This window comes from Neomonachus schauinslandi, chromosome 16, assembly GCF_002201575.2.
Source record: "Neomonachus schauinslandi chromosome 16, ASM220157v2, whole genome shotgun sequence".
NCBI classification, from domain to species: Eukaryota; Metazoa; Chordata; class Mammalia; order Carnivora; family Phocidae; genus Neomonachus; species Neomonachus schauinslandi.
In genome coordinates, this window is record NC_058418.1 from 8,185,651 (window position 1) to 8,200,091 (window position 14,441).

Consider the following 14,441-nt stretch of genomic DNA (forward strand, 5'->3'; position numbering starts at 1 on the left):
GTGGCAGAGAACAGACCCAAACACAGGTCTGTTTGAATTCCAAGTCCACGCTCCATCCACCACGCCATATTGCCATCTCATAATTTTGATTCCTCCTCATTCATTTTCAGGAATTAGACAGCACCAAGAGCTTTTCCTCCCTGACTCCTTACACCGCCTTGCTTGTCTGGAGAGTAGCTCTTGGCCAAGACCTGGCAGTGGAGAGCCATGGACCAGTACAGCCTCGGGGATGAGGGTGCCCTCCCTCCAGAGATGCATCTCCCTTCATTTTCCGAGAGCCAGGGACTCAATTGCAGCGACACCCTCAACCGGGATCTGGGTCCCAGCACACAAGACCTGCTCTACGCTGGCCTGAGTGGTTTGGACCTAGACCCCAGCCTCCCAACGCCCGACATGGCCAGCGAGGCACTGGAGGACAACTTAGACACACTGTCCCTGTACTCAGGGAAGGACAGTGACTCCGTGAAGCTGCTGGAGGAGTACGTAGATCCGGAATCCCAGGCTTCCTTACAAGGTGAGGCTGTCCACCTGGGTCCGAGGGCCCAGAGGGCTGTGTGAAAGCTCCTGTGGCCGGCTCGGGGATTGGATAGGAAAATTTTTATCTTCCACAGGTGAATAGGGAACAGGGGACACTTTCTTTTTTAACTTGGGAATTGTTTCCAACTTCCTAGTCAAGGAAACAGAACACTGATCCTAAGGAATAATGTTGAGAAACTGGGCCATTTGTGGATGTCCTGATCTTGTGTGTGGTGTGGGCAGACCTTTGAGTTCACAGGAGATTTCCCTACTGATTACATCTCAGAGGCCCTTTTCATGTTTGCAGAGTGACCTGGGATCCTGTCTGTCACTTGGTTGGCTAACTTTCCCCAGCCTCGCTGTCTTTATCCGTGAAGTGGGGGGATGAGAGTGCTCACTCTGCTTCCCCCCAGAGTAACGGCAGTAAGAAGCAAGAGAAGAGAGGAATGTAAAAGCATTGCATGGACTGCAGAGCACAGGACAGATAGTGCTTATTTCCATCAGAATCGGTGGGGTTCATCCCGGACCGTCCATCAATTCAGTTCTAAGTCTCTCCAACAGTGGACGAGCAAAAGGAGGACTGATGCGATCGTTAAAGGCCTTGGTGCAATTTCCATTTGGTTTGCTTTCAGGCTTCCCCTACAAGATAAATCCCGATTTTTAAAATTGTTTAAAAGATTTATTTATTTATTTGAGGGGGGGAGGGGCAGAGGGAGAGAGAGAATCTCAAGCAGACTCCCCACTGGGGCACAGAGCCCAACTCAGGGCTCGATTTCACGACCCCAAGATCATGACCCGAGTGAAAATCAAGAGTTGGACACTCAACCGACTGAGCCACCCAGGCGCCCCAAATTCGATTTTTGCTAACTCTTTTCATGGATAAGTTGCTTAGTTGGGTTAACTGAGCTAGAGCTCTTTGATAGTTATGTTCACACCACCTGCACGGAAGGCCACGTCCACGATGGCTCTGCAGAGCAGGTGTTAATGTCAGTTGGGATAAGCAGCTCAGGAAATGTCCTGAAGACTTGCTACAATGAGAAACTCCTGAAGCCCCCTCTCCATACAAGATGCAGTAGACAAGGGCTCAGCCTTGTTACCATGTTGGAACGATGGCTGATATGAAATCTTAGAATCGTGGGACGTGTGCAGTGTTGTAGGCATGGGGCCAGGCCTGTGGGAGGTACAAGAATTAGGGTCCTCAACCCCGGCCACAGAAACCACCTGAAGAACGCTGGTAGTGCAAATATGTGTGCATTTTGCTGGGCAAAGAAACGGTAGCTTTTGCCAGGTTTTCATGGGGGTCTGTGTCCCTCTCTGCAAAATGTGTTACAGTTCAGCTTTCCCTGGTGTGTTTTAAACTTGAATTCTTTTTTTACCTTATAAAGAGTCCACTGTACATTATCAAGTTCTAACTCCTTATACTTCTCCGACTTAAGTTCAGGCTGATATAAATGCATACACTTGTATTCATTTTAATTAGGAAAGTAATACACGGTTATTAAAGAAAACTTAGCAAACAGAGAAAAGTCACATCAGGAAAACTCCCCAGCCTGACTCCTGCACGTAGATTTTGGAAAACATGAGTTAAGGCACTCAGAAAAACAGGTGCATTAAGTGTGTGATGTGGTTTGAGGTTTTTCAAATGAGCATATTTGCTTTCTTATGTGAGGTATTCCCTTGTCATCATAAACTACTCCATCCTCCATCATGCTGTTTGACCATATTCCTGCTCGTTAGAGTGTTCGTGTTTCTGTGAACAACTTTTTACATGTCGAGCTTCCTTTCAGATGAGTTCTTTGAACGTATTCCTCCAAGTAGGTTTGCCTGGGGCGCCTGGGTGGCTCAGTCGTTAAGCGTCTGCCTTCGGCTCAGGTCATGATCCCAGGGTCCTGGGATCAAGCCCCGCATCGGGCTCCCTGCTCGGCGGGAAGCCTGCTTCTCCCTCTCCCACTCCCCCTGCTTGTGTTCCCTCTCTCGCTGTCTCTCTCTCTGTCAAATAAATAAATAAAATCTTAAGGAAAAAAAAAAAAAAACCAAGTAGGTTTGCCTGTCAGAGAACGTACACCGTTTTATAACACTCTCCTAATACTGCGTTCTGTGAAGATCCGGCAGCTTCCTTGGCCGGTGACCCTGCCTGATTTTCAGTGTCCTTGCCAATTTTCTGGAACAACGTTTTGTTTTCTGGTTTAATAGTTGCTTTAATGAGCATTTTTAAAGTAGCTTAGCAGGACTGAGGACTTCTCTGACGGGAGTCCTCTTATTCCGCATTTAAAGTGTTGGGATCAGTCGACCACTTGTCACAGTAATTTCGTACACGAAGAGGAGAGCAGGCACATTGAGAGACAGACGGCCCACGGCCGGACAGAGTTGGGAGACTCCAGTCCAGGCTCCTTCCTGCAGTGTCTCTCACGCTGCACCTGCTGTGCTCACTCCTGCCTACCCCCCCCCGCCCCCCCGCAGCGCCCAAGAGAAGTGGCAGTTTCTAAACTTGCCATCTCATGAGGTGGTCCCAACCATCTTGAACACCACTCTAAAGAGCAGGAATATTTCCACAGTTGGTCTGTCCACCAGATGATTGTGGAGTGACCACGAGTGCCCGGAGGGAATTCCAGGCGCTGGGGACAGCAGGAGCCTGCAGTGTCCTTGCATCCATGGGCCCTATGTGTCCAGTGATTTGAAATCTGCTTCTCTTTAGTCGGATGAAACCAAACCTAATCTCTGTCCCTTGGAGCAAGACAGAAGCGGGCGGTATCCTCCCCACACACTGGCCCTTGAGATGCTTGACGACCCCGCTCCTCTCCCGCCTGAGCATTCCCTGTCCCTTCCCCGGGTCCCCAGGTGAATGGTTTGTAACATACCTTTTATCATTTTACCCCAAGGGATACAGAAAACACGGAAACACATTCAAATACACGAGAAGAGGAAAATAGAAGTGGCCCATAATCCTCCCCGTCTATGCCATTTTCTCAGCTTGTTTTCTATTCAAATTGTTTTGTCTTTTTCTGTTTTGTAACAGATTGTTGTTTTCTCACTGAGTAGCGTGGCGTGAATATCCGTTCACGTCGTCAAATATTTTCCCACGGTTTTATCTTAAATGCTGTGCCCTAGACCATTGAAAGCGTCCTGTGGTCCCCTGCATGCCCTTTTGTCAGATGCTAGGTTGTTTCTAACAGGAAACGCAGTGCTACTGTTAACCGCTTTACCAGCTACCTCTTTGTACAAATCTATATTTATTCCTTTAACATCCCAGAAGTGGAGTTGGCTGCAAGGAAGGATTTGTTCTTTGCTAAGGTCTTGGATTCTATTTTTCTGGCTTGGCCTTCTGAGAGCGCCATGGATGGTCTAGCCATAAAGCCTGGCCCACAGTGGTCACCTTGTCCCAGACCGTCCCTCCAAGGGCCATCCCACGGGGCTGGCCTGACTGGGGTCCCTTCTCCCCCTCCCCCTTTTCTCTGTGCGCAAAGCCGCTGGAGTTGGAGGGCGTGGACCTGGCCCCTCGGCCCCAGCGGGCTGTAGCCCTGAGACCCGCTGAGTGCTTCGGCCGTGCCCTCTGATGTCCCCACATGGCCCTAACCTGTGCTCTCTCTCTCTGTTTAGACCTGGGGCTTGGCGCCCTCAAGGTACCTAAGGAGGCTGATGAAGGAGGCAGGGCCACCTGTGGGAGTGCGAGGAAAGGAAAGCGGCAGCATGCTTCCCCCCAGAACCCGCTTCTGGACTGCAGCCTCTGTGGGAAGGTGTTCAGCAGCGCCAGCTCCCTTAGCAAGCACTACCTGACACACAGCCAGGAGAGGAAGCACGTCTGCAAGATCTGCAGCAAGGCCTTCAAGCGCCAGGACCACCTGTATGTACGAGTGTGGTTAGGGGGCTGGTGGGGAATGGGCGCGCTGCTCCTGGATCTCCCTCACACCCCCTGCCAGGCCACCAGGCCCGCCCTCGGCAGGGGTCCCCTCCTCCCCAGATGGCTGTGAGCTGTGCGCGGAAGCCCCCTCCGTTCTTCTCACACTGCCAGCCCTCCGAGCCGTGGGGCTCGCTCTGCCGGGGACAGGTCCCTCTGCCCGGCCCCCACGTTCACACCAGGGAGGAAACCGCTGCTTCGATTGCAGGCAGGACCCTTGAGGGTTTCAAGACACACAAGGGCTCACTCCCAAGGCAATTTTGTCATGCAGGGAATTGGGCTAACTTTATAGAGAAATGTTCTGAGTCCCCGGCAGGTGTCCGAGGAGGACGGATCTGCATCTCATGAGGAGTGTGTGTGGGAATAACTCAGGGGGCCTGAGAGATTCTGAAATGCCTGGCATTGGAGCATTAACGTATTTTTTAAACTCCTTTTTTAAAAAAAACAAAACAAAACTCTTGATTTAAAAAAATAAAGCCTATTGTAAGAGTTAGGAGCCAGAATTCCCTTTGTTCTCAGTATCTGGGAAATGATGAGCTTTTCTTGCTCGTGAGGCTGGAAAGGCAGACTTTTTTTCAAACCCAGACACTTGCCAGTGGGAGATGGCAAGACCTTGCATTTTTATGATGCTCCTAACTAGAAACTGGGTCTCCCGACTCGTCCTCTGCAGCTCCCCTCAGAAGGGCTTTGGGGGGAGGGCTGTATTATTTACTGGAGATAACCCCATGTGCCATGGGGATCAGACTGGCCAGGGTAGGACTGTTGGGAACCTTAGAGCGGGATTTACTCATTTGTTTATGCCTACGATATGTTAACATAGCTGAAGTATGACGTAAACGTAGTACATATTCGTATTCGTTTATAATTGCAGAAATTACAGGAGGCACATTTGGCTGTTTGCTAGAAAGTTTTTACTGATGGGGCATCTGTAAATTTTTTTTCCCCAGGGGTAGGTTCCAGGTAGGTGTGTCCTTAGAGAAGTGCTATGGGAAGGCAAAGACTCTTTGGCTAAGGGAAGGGTCGTGCTCCATCCAGTAAGTATCTCCTCGAGTGTATCCTGCAGAACGTTGGTCCTCAGGGATGCTAAAAGGGGCTATTTGAATAGATGGTTCTGCGGGCAAGTAAGTTTGAGAGACATGGGAGGTGAGAGAGACGTCTGTGTATTGTGTGGCTCTTAAATTCGCTACTCTGAACCTCCAAGGAGCAAAGAGTGTTTTTTTCAAAACTTCCTTGCCAGCTGAGCCCATGTCCTCAGGGAGCAACTCTGGAGGACTGGTGTTCCTTGGGAACTCACTTTGGGGAACGCCAGTCTGCCTTTCTTTGATTTTTTTCCCCCCTCCAATAAGGGGTTTGCTGAAAGGTTGGGGAGAGGAGAACCCTTTGTGTTGCCCTGGCCATCGGAGGGGCCGCTTGGGTCTTTGCTCATGGGGGGGCGAGTGTAGCTTCTGACTGGTGACAGGGATGCACCACTGCCCCTTGGGGACCCACTTGGGGTCCTGCGGCGAGCAGCGGCCCAGGTACCCGCTGACTTGCTCCTCCCGTGTGGCTCCAGGACCGGGCACATGCTCACCCACCAGAAGACCAAGCCGTTCGTGTGCATCGAACAGGGCTGCAGCAAGAGCTACTGTGACTACCGCTCCCTGCGCCGCCACTACGAGGTGCAGCATGGCCTGTGCATCCTGAAGGAGGCCCCCCCGGACGAGGAGGCCTGTGGGGACTCCCCTCACGCTCACGAGGCGGCCGGCCAGCCCGCGCCCGCTGGCCCGCGATCCCTGGCGCCCCCGGAAGCGAGGTCCCCCGGCTCCCTCTTGCCCAACCGAGACCTTCTGCGCTGCATCGTGAGCAGCATCGTCCACCAGAAGATTCCTTCCCCCGTCCCAGCAGCCGCAGGGCCCTCAGACGGCGGGGAGGGGAGGAACGCGGCCTGTCCCTGCGCACCCTCTTCCGGGCCCTCCTCCTGCACCCCGGCAGGCATCCCGGCGGCCCCCGGAAACCTGGGCACGGACGTTCCCGAGGAGCCTCGTCCCCCCAGGAAGGAGCCTGCCGCTGCCATGTTCACGGCCGTCCACTCGAGAGCTGTGGAGAACGGCAGCACCGACTCAGCCGAGTCCGAGCCCCCTGTGCTCCCGCTGCCGCCCACCCTGGAGGGCTGGCCTGAGGGTGGCCCCCTGCCTGCCTGCCTGCCTCTGTTCCGAGGCCAGACAGTGCCTGCCAGTTCCCAGCCAGCCAGCCACAACTTCCAGTGGCTCCGGAACCTGCCCAGCTGCCCCAAGAGCAAAGGGAACAACATGTTCATGGTCCACAAGGCCCCGTCAGTGCCGTCCCAGGAGGGCTGCGAGTCAGGCCCGGGGCCCAGCAGCACGTCCCCCGCAGGAGAGCCCCCGCCCAGCTCGGGTACCACCAGTCTGGAGGACACGTTGCCCTTCCCTGCCACGCTCCTGAAGGCACCTGGGGAGGCCTCCGGTGACTCCCGATATGCCGGCGGGGAAGACGACTCCTGGGTTTCCAAGAAAAGCAAGTTTGACCGCGACTCTTTCTCATGGCAAAACCCTGGGGAGCCGGGCCTCCAGGATGCCCAAAAGCCGAGCGGGCTCCCGTCGGATGCCACGCCACTCTTCCGGCAGCTCTTCCTGAAGTCCCAGGAGTCTCTGGTGAGCCGTGAGCAGATGCAGGTGTTCCAGATGATCGCCAAGTCCCAGCGGATCTTCTCCCAGCTCCCCGGGCCTGAGGGCAAGCAGGCCGCCCTGAAGCCACTGCCGGGGCCATGGCCACAGCAGCCCCCGCCGCTGGCACCCCCTGTCGACTCTCTCCATGCTGGCCCCAGAAACCCAGAGCCAGAGGGGTCCCCAGCCTGCAGGAGGAAAATCACGCCCGCTTTCCCCCGGGAGGCCTCCCCAGCCAGCACCAGACGGGACTCGAAGGGAGGACCCAAAGCGGCCACCGCTCCGCCGTCCCTCACGGCCTCATCGTTGGACCCTCCCGGCAATCCAGACATCTCCTCTCTGGCCAAGCAGCTGAGATCCACAAAAGGGACCTTGGACCTGGGGGACATCTTCTCCCCCGGGGGCCCACGGCAGACCCAGTTAGGTGGGGAGGAGCCCCTCGGAGCCCAGCTCCCAGGGAAGCAGGCCCAGGCAGAGAATGACACAGCATTGGGGGCCACAAAAGGTGAAAAGAGCCAGGCCTGCGCCCGGGGCGGAGGCTACAGGCTCTTCTCAGGCAACCTCAGGTCCCAGCGCTTCTCGGGCTTCCGGAAGGAGAAGGTGAAAATGGATATGTGCTGCACGGCCTCCCCAAGCCAGGTAGCCATGGCCTCCTTCTCGTCGGCCGGGCCTCCGGCAGAGCCTCCCCAGGACTCCAAGTCCAAGCTGACCATATTCAACAGAATCCAGGTACCTGGGCTCTCCCTCACGAGACCCAACACCTGCTGGTGCTCCGGGCCGGAGTCTCATTCGTGACTTGCTCCTGCCTTTATTGGTTGGGCAGGCATTGTGTTTCATCTTAGGGGCTCCTCCGGGACAGGTTTAGATAGGCCGGAAGGAAGGTTCGTAGAGATTGTGGTTCCTCCTGTCACCCCCACCCCCCGAAAGAGCTGAGAATGAGGTCTTTAGAGTTGTCAGAGACGTTTTCTCCCCGAAGCTTTTCCAGCTTGCTTGCTTTTTGCCTTTTACTTCCTTTTGGATTGGCCTCCTTAAATTCTTCAGAGGATATAAAGGTAGAGATCTCGCCTCGGAAATATTTCTGCGTGTGATGTCGTCTCTCACCTGGTGGGAGTCACGGTCCCTTCGCCAGCCGGCACCTGCTGAGTGGTAGTAGCTCAGTCCTTACGGTTGGCACCGGGTCTGGGCGCTCTTCCTTACCACGGCCCGAGGTCCAGCATCCTTCCCCTCACCCCACAGCTGCCTCTTTTTTTTTCTTAACAGCACGTATCATTTAATTCACCATTTTAAAGTGTACTCTCCAGTGGCGTTCAGTATAGTCACAAGGTTGTGCATCTGTTACCACTCTTTGCCAGAACATTTTCATCACCCCAAAAAAGAAGTCCCACACCCTTAGTTGTCGGCCCCAATCTCTCCAGCCCTCCCGGCCCCCGGCAACCATGAATCTACCTTCTGTGTCGATGGATTTGCCCCTTCTGGACATTCCATATAATTGAAATCATACACCACGTGGCGTTCTGTAGTCTGGCTTCTTACACTTAGTGTGGTGTTTTCAAGGTTCGTCCACATTGTGGCGCCTGTCAGTGCTTTGCTCCTTTTTATGGCTGAGCAATGTTCCACTGTATGGTAGTGTCACATTTTGTTAATCTGTTCATCAGTTGATGGGCATTTGAGTTGTTCTCACTTCTCAGCCAGTGTGAATAGTACTGCTGTGAATGTTCGTGTACAAGGTTCTGTGTGGACATAGGTTTCCATTTCTCTTGGGAAATACCGGAGTGGGGCATTCCTGGGTCATATGGCAACTCTATGTTTAACCATCTGAGGGACTGTGAGACTTTTCCAAAGCAGCCACACCATTTAACGTCCCCACCCACAATACAGGAGGGCTCCAGCTTCTCCAAATCCTCACCAACACTGCTTGCTCTCTAGGCTTGTTATCCCAGCCACCTTCGTGGGTGTGATGTGGTATCACATCGCCGTGCTTTGATTTGCATTGCCCTGGTGGCTGATGGTGCTGAGCATCTTTTCATGCGCTTAGTGACCATTTGTAAATCCTCTTGAGTTAAGTGTCTTTCAGATCCTTTACCCGTTTTTAAATTGGCTGATTGGACTTTTTATTACTGAGTTGTATAGGAGTTCTTTATGTATTATGAATACAACTCCCTTGTCAGGTATGTGACTTGCAGTGATTTTCTCCCATTCCGGGGGTCATCTTCTCACTTTCTTGATGGTGTCCTTTAAAGCACAGCAGTTCTGAGTTTTAATGAAGTCAAATCTGTCAGTTCTGTCTTTTCGTTTCAGTGTCATCCAAGGCCCCAGTGCCTCCTCCAAGGTCACGAAGAATTACACCTATGCTTTCTTCTCAGAGTCTTACAGTTGTAGCTCTTGCATGCCTCCTTTCCAATATGTTGGCTCAGATGTATTTTCATCTTCAGGGTGGAAATATCTACCGGCTCCCCCATCCGCTGAAGGAGGAGAACGTGGCAGGTGGATGGTAAGTTCAGAAGCCATACCCTGCCCAGCCCGGGGTTGCTCAGCCCCTCTGATTCCTCTGGTGGCTTTCATGTGCTGGGCCTGGGTCACCGAGTTCTGGATGCTTCAGTCCTGAAGAGGTATGCACCCGGCCATGAAGAATTGGGGTATTCTCTCTCCACTTCTTAGGGTTCATCAAGAGTTGTCAGTGGATCAGACTTAAAAACACAAACAAAAACAAAGAGAAATTAGTGATGGGGACCAAGTTCCATTCTCCCGTTCTTCCCTCCTGCCATGTTTCCCCACAGTAACCAGCAAAATGGGGGCCCTGCAGACTGGGCAGAGCCAAGGAGCACTTATGTCTGCAAGAATTGCAGCCAGATGTTTTATACAGAGAAAGGGCTGAGCAGTCACATGTGTTTCCACAGTGACCAGTGGCCGTCACCTCGAGGGAAGCAGGAGCAGCAGGTGAAGGGGCGCGTGCAGTCGGCTCTGTGCTTGCAGGGTTTCTGGCAGGCTTTCAGGGATTAGGTGACGGGATGTCATTTATCTCAGGACGGAGATGTCCCGCTGGGGGAAGCGTGGGCAAGGGGCCAGGAGTCAGGGCTGTGCTGCTCCCGGGGGTGGGGGCGGGGGGCCGGCACTGCAGGCTGGAGCAGCTCTTCCCCTCTTGCCCACCCGTTAATCTTAAAAAGCCATCGATTCTCTGCATTTAGGTGTTTGGCACGGAGTTTTGCAAGCCATTGAGACAGGTGTTGAGGCCAGAGGGGGACAGGCAGAGTCCCCCAGGAGCTAAGAAGTCCTCGGACAACCCGGCTGCAGCCTCTTTGGGGATCCCTGTGCCTGTAGTTCCAGGGAACCGACCCGCTGGGAGCTCCGCCAAGGTGGGTGCGGGTCAGGCTGCTTCCTTCCTGCTCCTTCCCCCACCTGCTGGCGGAAGCTGCGGGGGGCGGGGGGAGCCCAGACCAAACGTCAGAAAAATAGCTGAGTCTCGGGGAGCGCGCTCATTCAGTCGTTAACACGCTCCGAGCGTCCTCGGTGCCTGTCTGTGGTGGCGGCGCTGCGGACCCTGGTGACTGCGCCCCCGCGCCTGCCGGTCCAGTGGTCAGTAGACCTGTCCCCAGACAGTGGTGCCCCAGTGTGCGCCGGGCTGTGAGGGGGAGCAGAGAGAGCTGAGGGCATTCTGAGGGGCACCAGGGACTCCGCCTGAAGAGGTCAGGGGTGTCTTCCTGGAGGAGACGGTGTGGGAGCTGAGACCTGGAGGAGAGGAGGAGTGAGACTGGCAGAGAGGAGGGGCGATTGCATGGAGGTGAGAGAGTTGCAAGTTCAAGTGACCAGTCCCTTCAGGCCGTACCAGAGGATCTCGCTGGACAAGCCTGTGCTGGACTCAGGGACGAGGTGCATGGATGCCTTCGCTCGTCTCAGGACCTGTCGCTGGTTCTCCTTTGGTCGTGCTGTGGCGGTGTCTGGCCCCCACTCTCTCGGGACCAGGCAGTTTAACAGCTGAAACTGGCCTCACCTGTTCCCACCTTTCCCTGAGTCAAGGCCTCTCCTTGAGGGCACGGGTGCATGGGAGGGCTCCAGCGGCTTACTTAGGATCTGGGGTCCAGCTCGGGCACGGGGGCCCTGCTCGGCTCCCTCTTCTGAGGGCCCCAGGCATGGATGTGCCGGGTTGCAGTCGTGTGTCCCTCTGTCTCCGGAGTCCATCCTCTTTTCCCACTCTCCTGCTATCCTGAAGACTGAGCTGTGTGGTGGGTGGCCTCAGGTGATCCCCTGAGTCCTGAACTCTTTTCTTTCCCAGGGACAAGAGAAAGACGGGGAAGAGAGAGATAGCAAGGAGAGCAGCCAGCATAGGAAGCGGAAGAAGCGCCCCCAGCCCAAGGCATTGCTCGCCCCTCCTCCACCCTCTTCATCTGGGGAGCCGGGCCTGGGAGGATGCCACCAGAGCTGTCTGCGGTCTCCAGTGTTCCTCGTGGACCGCCTCCTCAAGGGATTGTTCCAGTGCTCTCCTTATACGCCGCCCCCGATGCTCAGCCCCATCCGGGAGGGCTCAGGACTGTACTTCAACACGCTCTGTTCCACCTCTGCTCATGCCGGTCCCGACAGACTCATCAGCAACATGCTCGGTGAGTGACGCTGGGCATCATTATGGTCTCTGCTCCGCGTGTGGCAGGCCTGCTGGGGGCCAGATCCACTCTCTCCTGCCGCACGGGGGCCAGACATTCTCTCCGGCCCGTGGCTGTGCCTGGTGTGTGAGTCCTGCTGCTGTTCGGAGGTATCCCAGCACCCTCTGGGACCGGCAGCCTTCCAGGTGCTTGGAGTTTTACAGCCAGAAAGAAAATGCAGAGACTGTTCAGCCTGCCCACCCTTCTGCCTGCCTTTTGAGTAATTTTTAACAGTTTTGCTGGAATAGAATTCATAAACCATATGAATCACCCATTTAAAGTACACGGTATTTCTTTAGTATATTCACAGGGTTGTGCGCCCATCACACCATCTAATATTAGGCCTGTTTTGTTTTTTTTTTAAGATTTTATTGATTTATTTGACAGAGAGAGAGACAGCGAGAGAGGGAACACAAGCAGGGGGGAGTGGGAGAGGGAGAAGCAGGCTTCCCGCGGAGCAGGGAGCCCGATGTGGGACTCGATCCCAGGACCCTGGGATCATGACCCGAGCCGAAGGCAGATGCTTAACGACTGAGCCACCCAGGCGCCCCTAATTTTAGGCCATTTTTGTCACCCCCGGAGGAAGCACCGTATCCATGCAGTTACGCACACCCCATTGCCCCCATCTCCCCAGCCCTGAGCAACTGCTAATCTGCTTTTTCTTTTTTCTTTTTTTTTTTTTAAGATTTTATTTATTTATTTGAGAGAGAGAGAATGAGAGACAGAGAGCACGAGAGGGAAGAGGGCAGAGGGAGAAGCAGACCCCCTGCTCAGCAGGGAGCCCGATGCGGGACTCGATCCCAGGACTCCAGGATCATGACCTGAGCCGAAGGCAGTTGCTCAACCAACTGAGCCACCCAGGCGCCCTAATCTGCTTTTTCTATGGATCTGCCCGTTCCTAGTCATTTTGTATAATTGGAATCCTACAGTGGGTGACGTTTTGTGTTTAGTTTATTCACTTAGCATCCATGTTCACCACGTGATAGTATATGCCACAGCTTCATGCCTCTTTATGGCCCAATAATATCTCATGGTCTGGACATAGCACATTTTATCTGTCCATGCATCAGTTGGTGAGCATTTGGGTCATTTCTGTCTTTTGGCTACTGTGAATAATGCTGCTCATGAACATCCGTGTACAGATTTTTGTTGGACATATGTTTTCATTCCTCTCGCGTATATTCCCAGGAGGGCAATTGCTGGGTCATAGGGTAGCTCTATGTTTAACCACTTAAAGAGCTACCGGACCATTTCCAAAGTGATGGACCCATTTTAAATTCCCACCGGTGTCGTATGAAAGTTTCAGCTTCTCCACATCCCTGTCAACACTTGTGATCTTTCTTCTTACATAACCATCCTAGTATGTGTATTCAATCTGCATTTCCCTGATGGCTGTTGAGACTGAGCATCTTTCTGTGTACTTACTGTCCATTTGTAATCTTTTCAGATCCTTCTCCCATTTTTTTAATTGAGTTGTTATCTTTTTATTACTCAGTTGTAAAAGTTTCTTATATATTCTGGAATTAAGCCCTTTATCAGATATACGGTTTGCAAATTCTCTCCCGTTTTGGGCATGGTCTTTTCATTTTATTTGTGGTCTTGTTTGCAGGACTAAAGTTTTTAATTTCGATGAAATCCAATTCATTTTTTGTCACTTGTGCTTTCGGTGTTGTATCTAAGGTTTTGCCTGAGCGGAAGTCATGAAGATGTACGTCTGTGTTTTCTTGTAAGAGTTGTATCATTTTAAGTCTTAAATTCATGTCTGATCCATTTTAACTTTTATATATTGTGTAGGGTGGGAGTCCAAATTCATTCTTTTGCATGTGGATATCCACTGTTCCCACACCATTTATTGAAAATACTGTTCCTTTCCTTTTGAATTGGCCTGGCACCCTGTGGAAAGCCAATTGACCATAAATGATTTGAGATTTTTCTTCCTTTTTTTTTTAAGATTTTATTTGACAGAGACACAGCAAGAAAGGGAACATAAGCAGGGGGAGTGGGAGAGGGAGAAGCAGGCTTCCCGCGGAGCAGGGAGCCCTATGTGGGACTCGATCCCAGGACCCTGGGATCATGACCTGAGCCGAAGGCAGACGCTCAACGACTGAGCCACCCAGGCGCCCTTTCTTCTTTTTTAATACAGACGTTTACAGCTATAGATTTCTCTCAGGGCACCCCTTTAGCTGCATTTTACAAGTTTCAATATGTTATATTCTTATTTTCATTTATCTCAGAGTATGTTCTGATTTCTTTGTTCTTTCTTTTTTTTTTTTTTTTAAAGATTTTTTTTTTTTATTTGACAGAGAGAGACACAGCGAGAGAGGGAACACAAGCAGGGGGAGTGGGAGAGGGAGAAGCAGGGAGCCCGATGTGGGGCTTGATCCCAGGACCCTGGGACCATGACCCGAGCCGAAGGCAGACGCTTAACAACTGAGCCACCTGGGCGCCCCTGTTCTTTCTTTTTTTAAAAGATTTTATTTATTTGAGAGAGAGTGAGCGAGCACGAGTGGGGGTGGGGAGGGGCAGAGGGAGAGGGAGAAGCAGTCTCACTGCTGAGCAGGGAGCCCGATTCGGGGTTCGATCCCACATCACTGAGATAATGACCTGAGCCGAAGGCAGACGCTTAACCAACTGACCCAGCTAGGTGCCCCTGATTTCTTTTTTGATACAGTGATTATTAAGGAGTGTGTCGTTTAATTTCCACATATTTGTGAATTTTCCAAATTGCCTTTT

The 14,441-nt window shown here is 52.8% G+C and overlaps 1 protein-coding gene across 1 annotated transcript in view; it reads left to right on the forward strand.

Annotated features, from left to right (window-relative positions):
- The first annotated feature begins 207 nt into the window (after nt 1–207).
- The window catches only part of ZNF541 (zinc finger protein 541), a 33,735-nt gene continuing 19,501 nt past the window's right edge, over nt 208–14,441 (forward strand). Inside the window, exons 1-7 of the mRNA XM_021681205.2 lie at nt 208–514; nt 4,114–4,357; nt 5,964–7,803; nt 9,507–9,565; nt 9,852–10,011; nt 10,260–10,427; nt 11,345–11,669. Coding sequence (XP_021536880.1) covers nt 208–514; nt 4,114–4,357; nt 5,964–7,803; nt 9,507–9,565; nt 9,852–10,011; nt 10,260–10,427; nt 11,345–11,669 — 3,103 coding nt within the window. The remainder of the gene's footprint in view (nt 515–4,113; nt 4,358–5,963; nt 7,804–9,506; nt 9,566–9,851; nt 10,012–10,259; nt 10,428–11,344; nt 11,670–14,441) is intronic.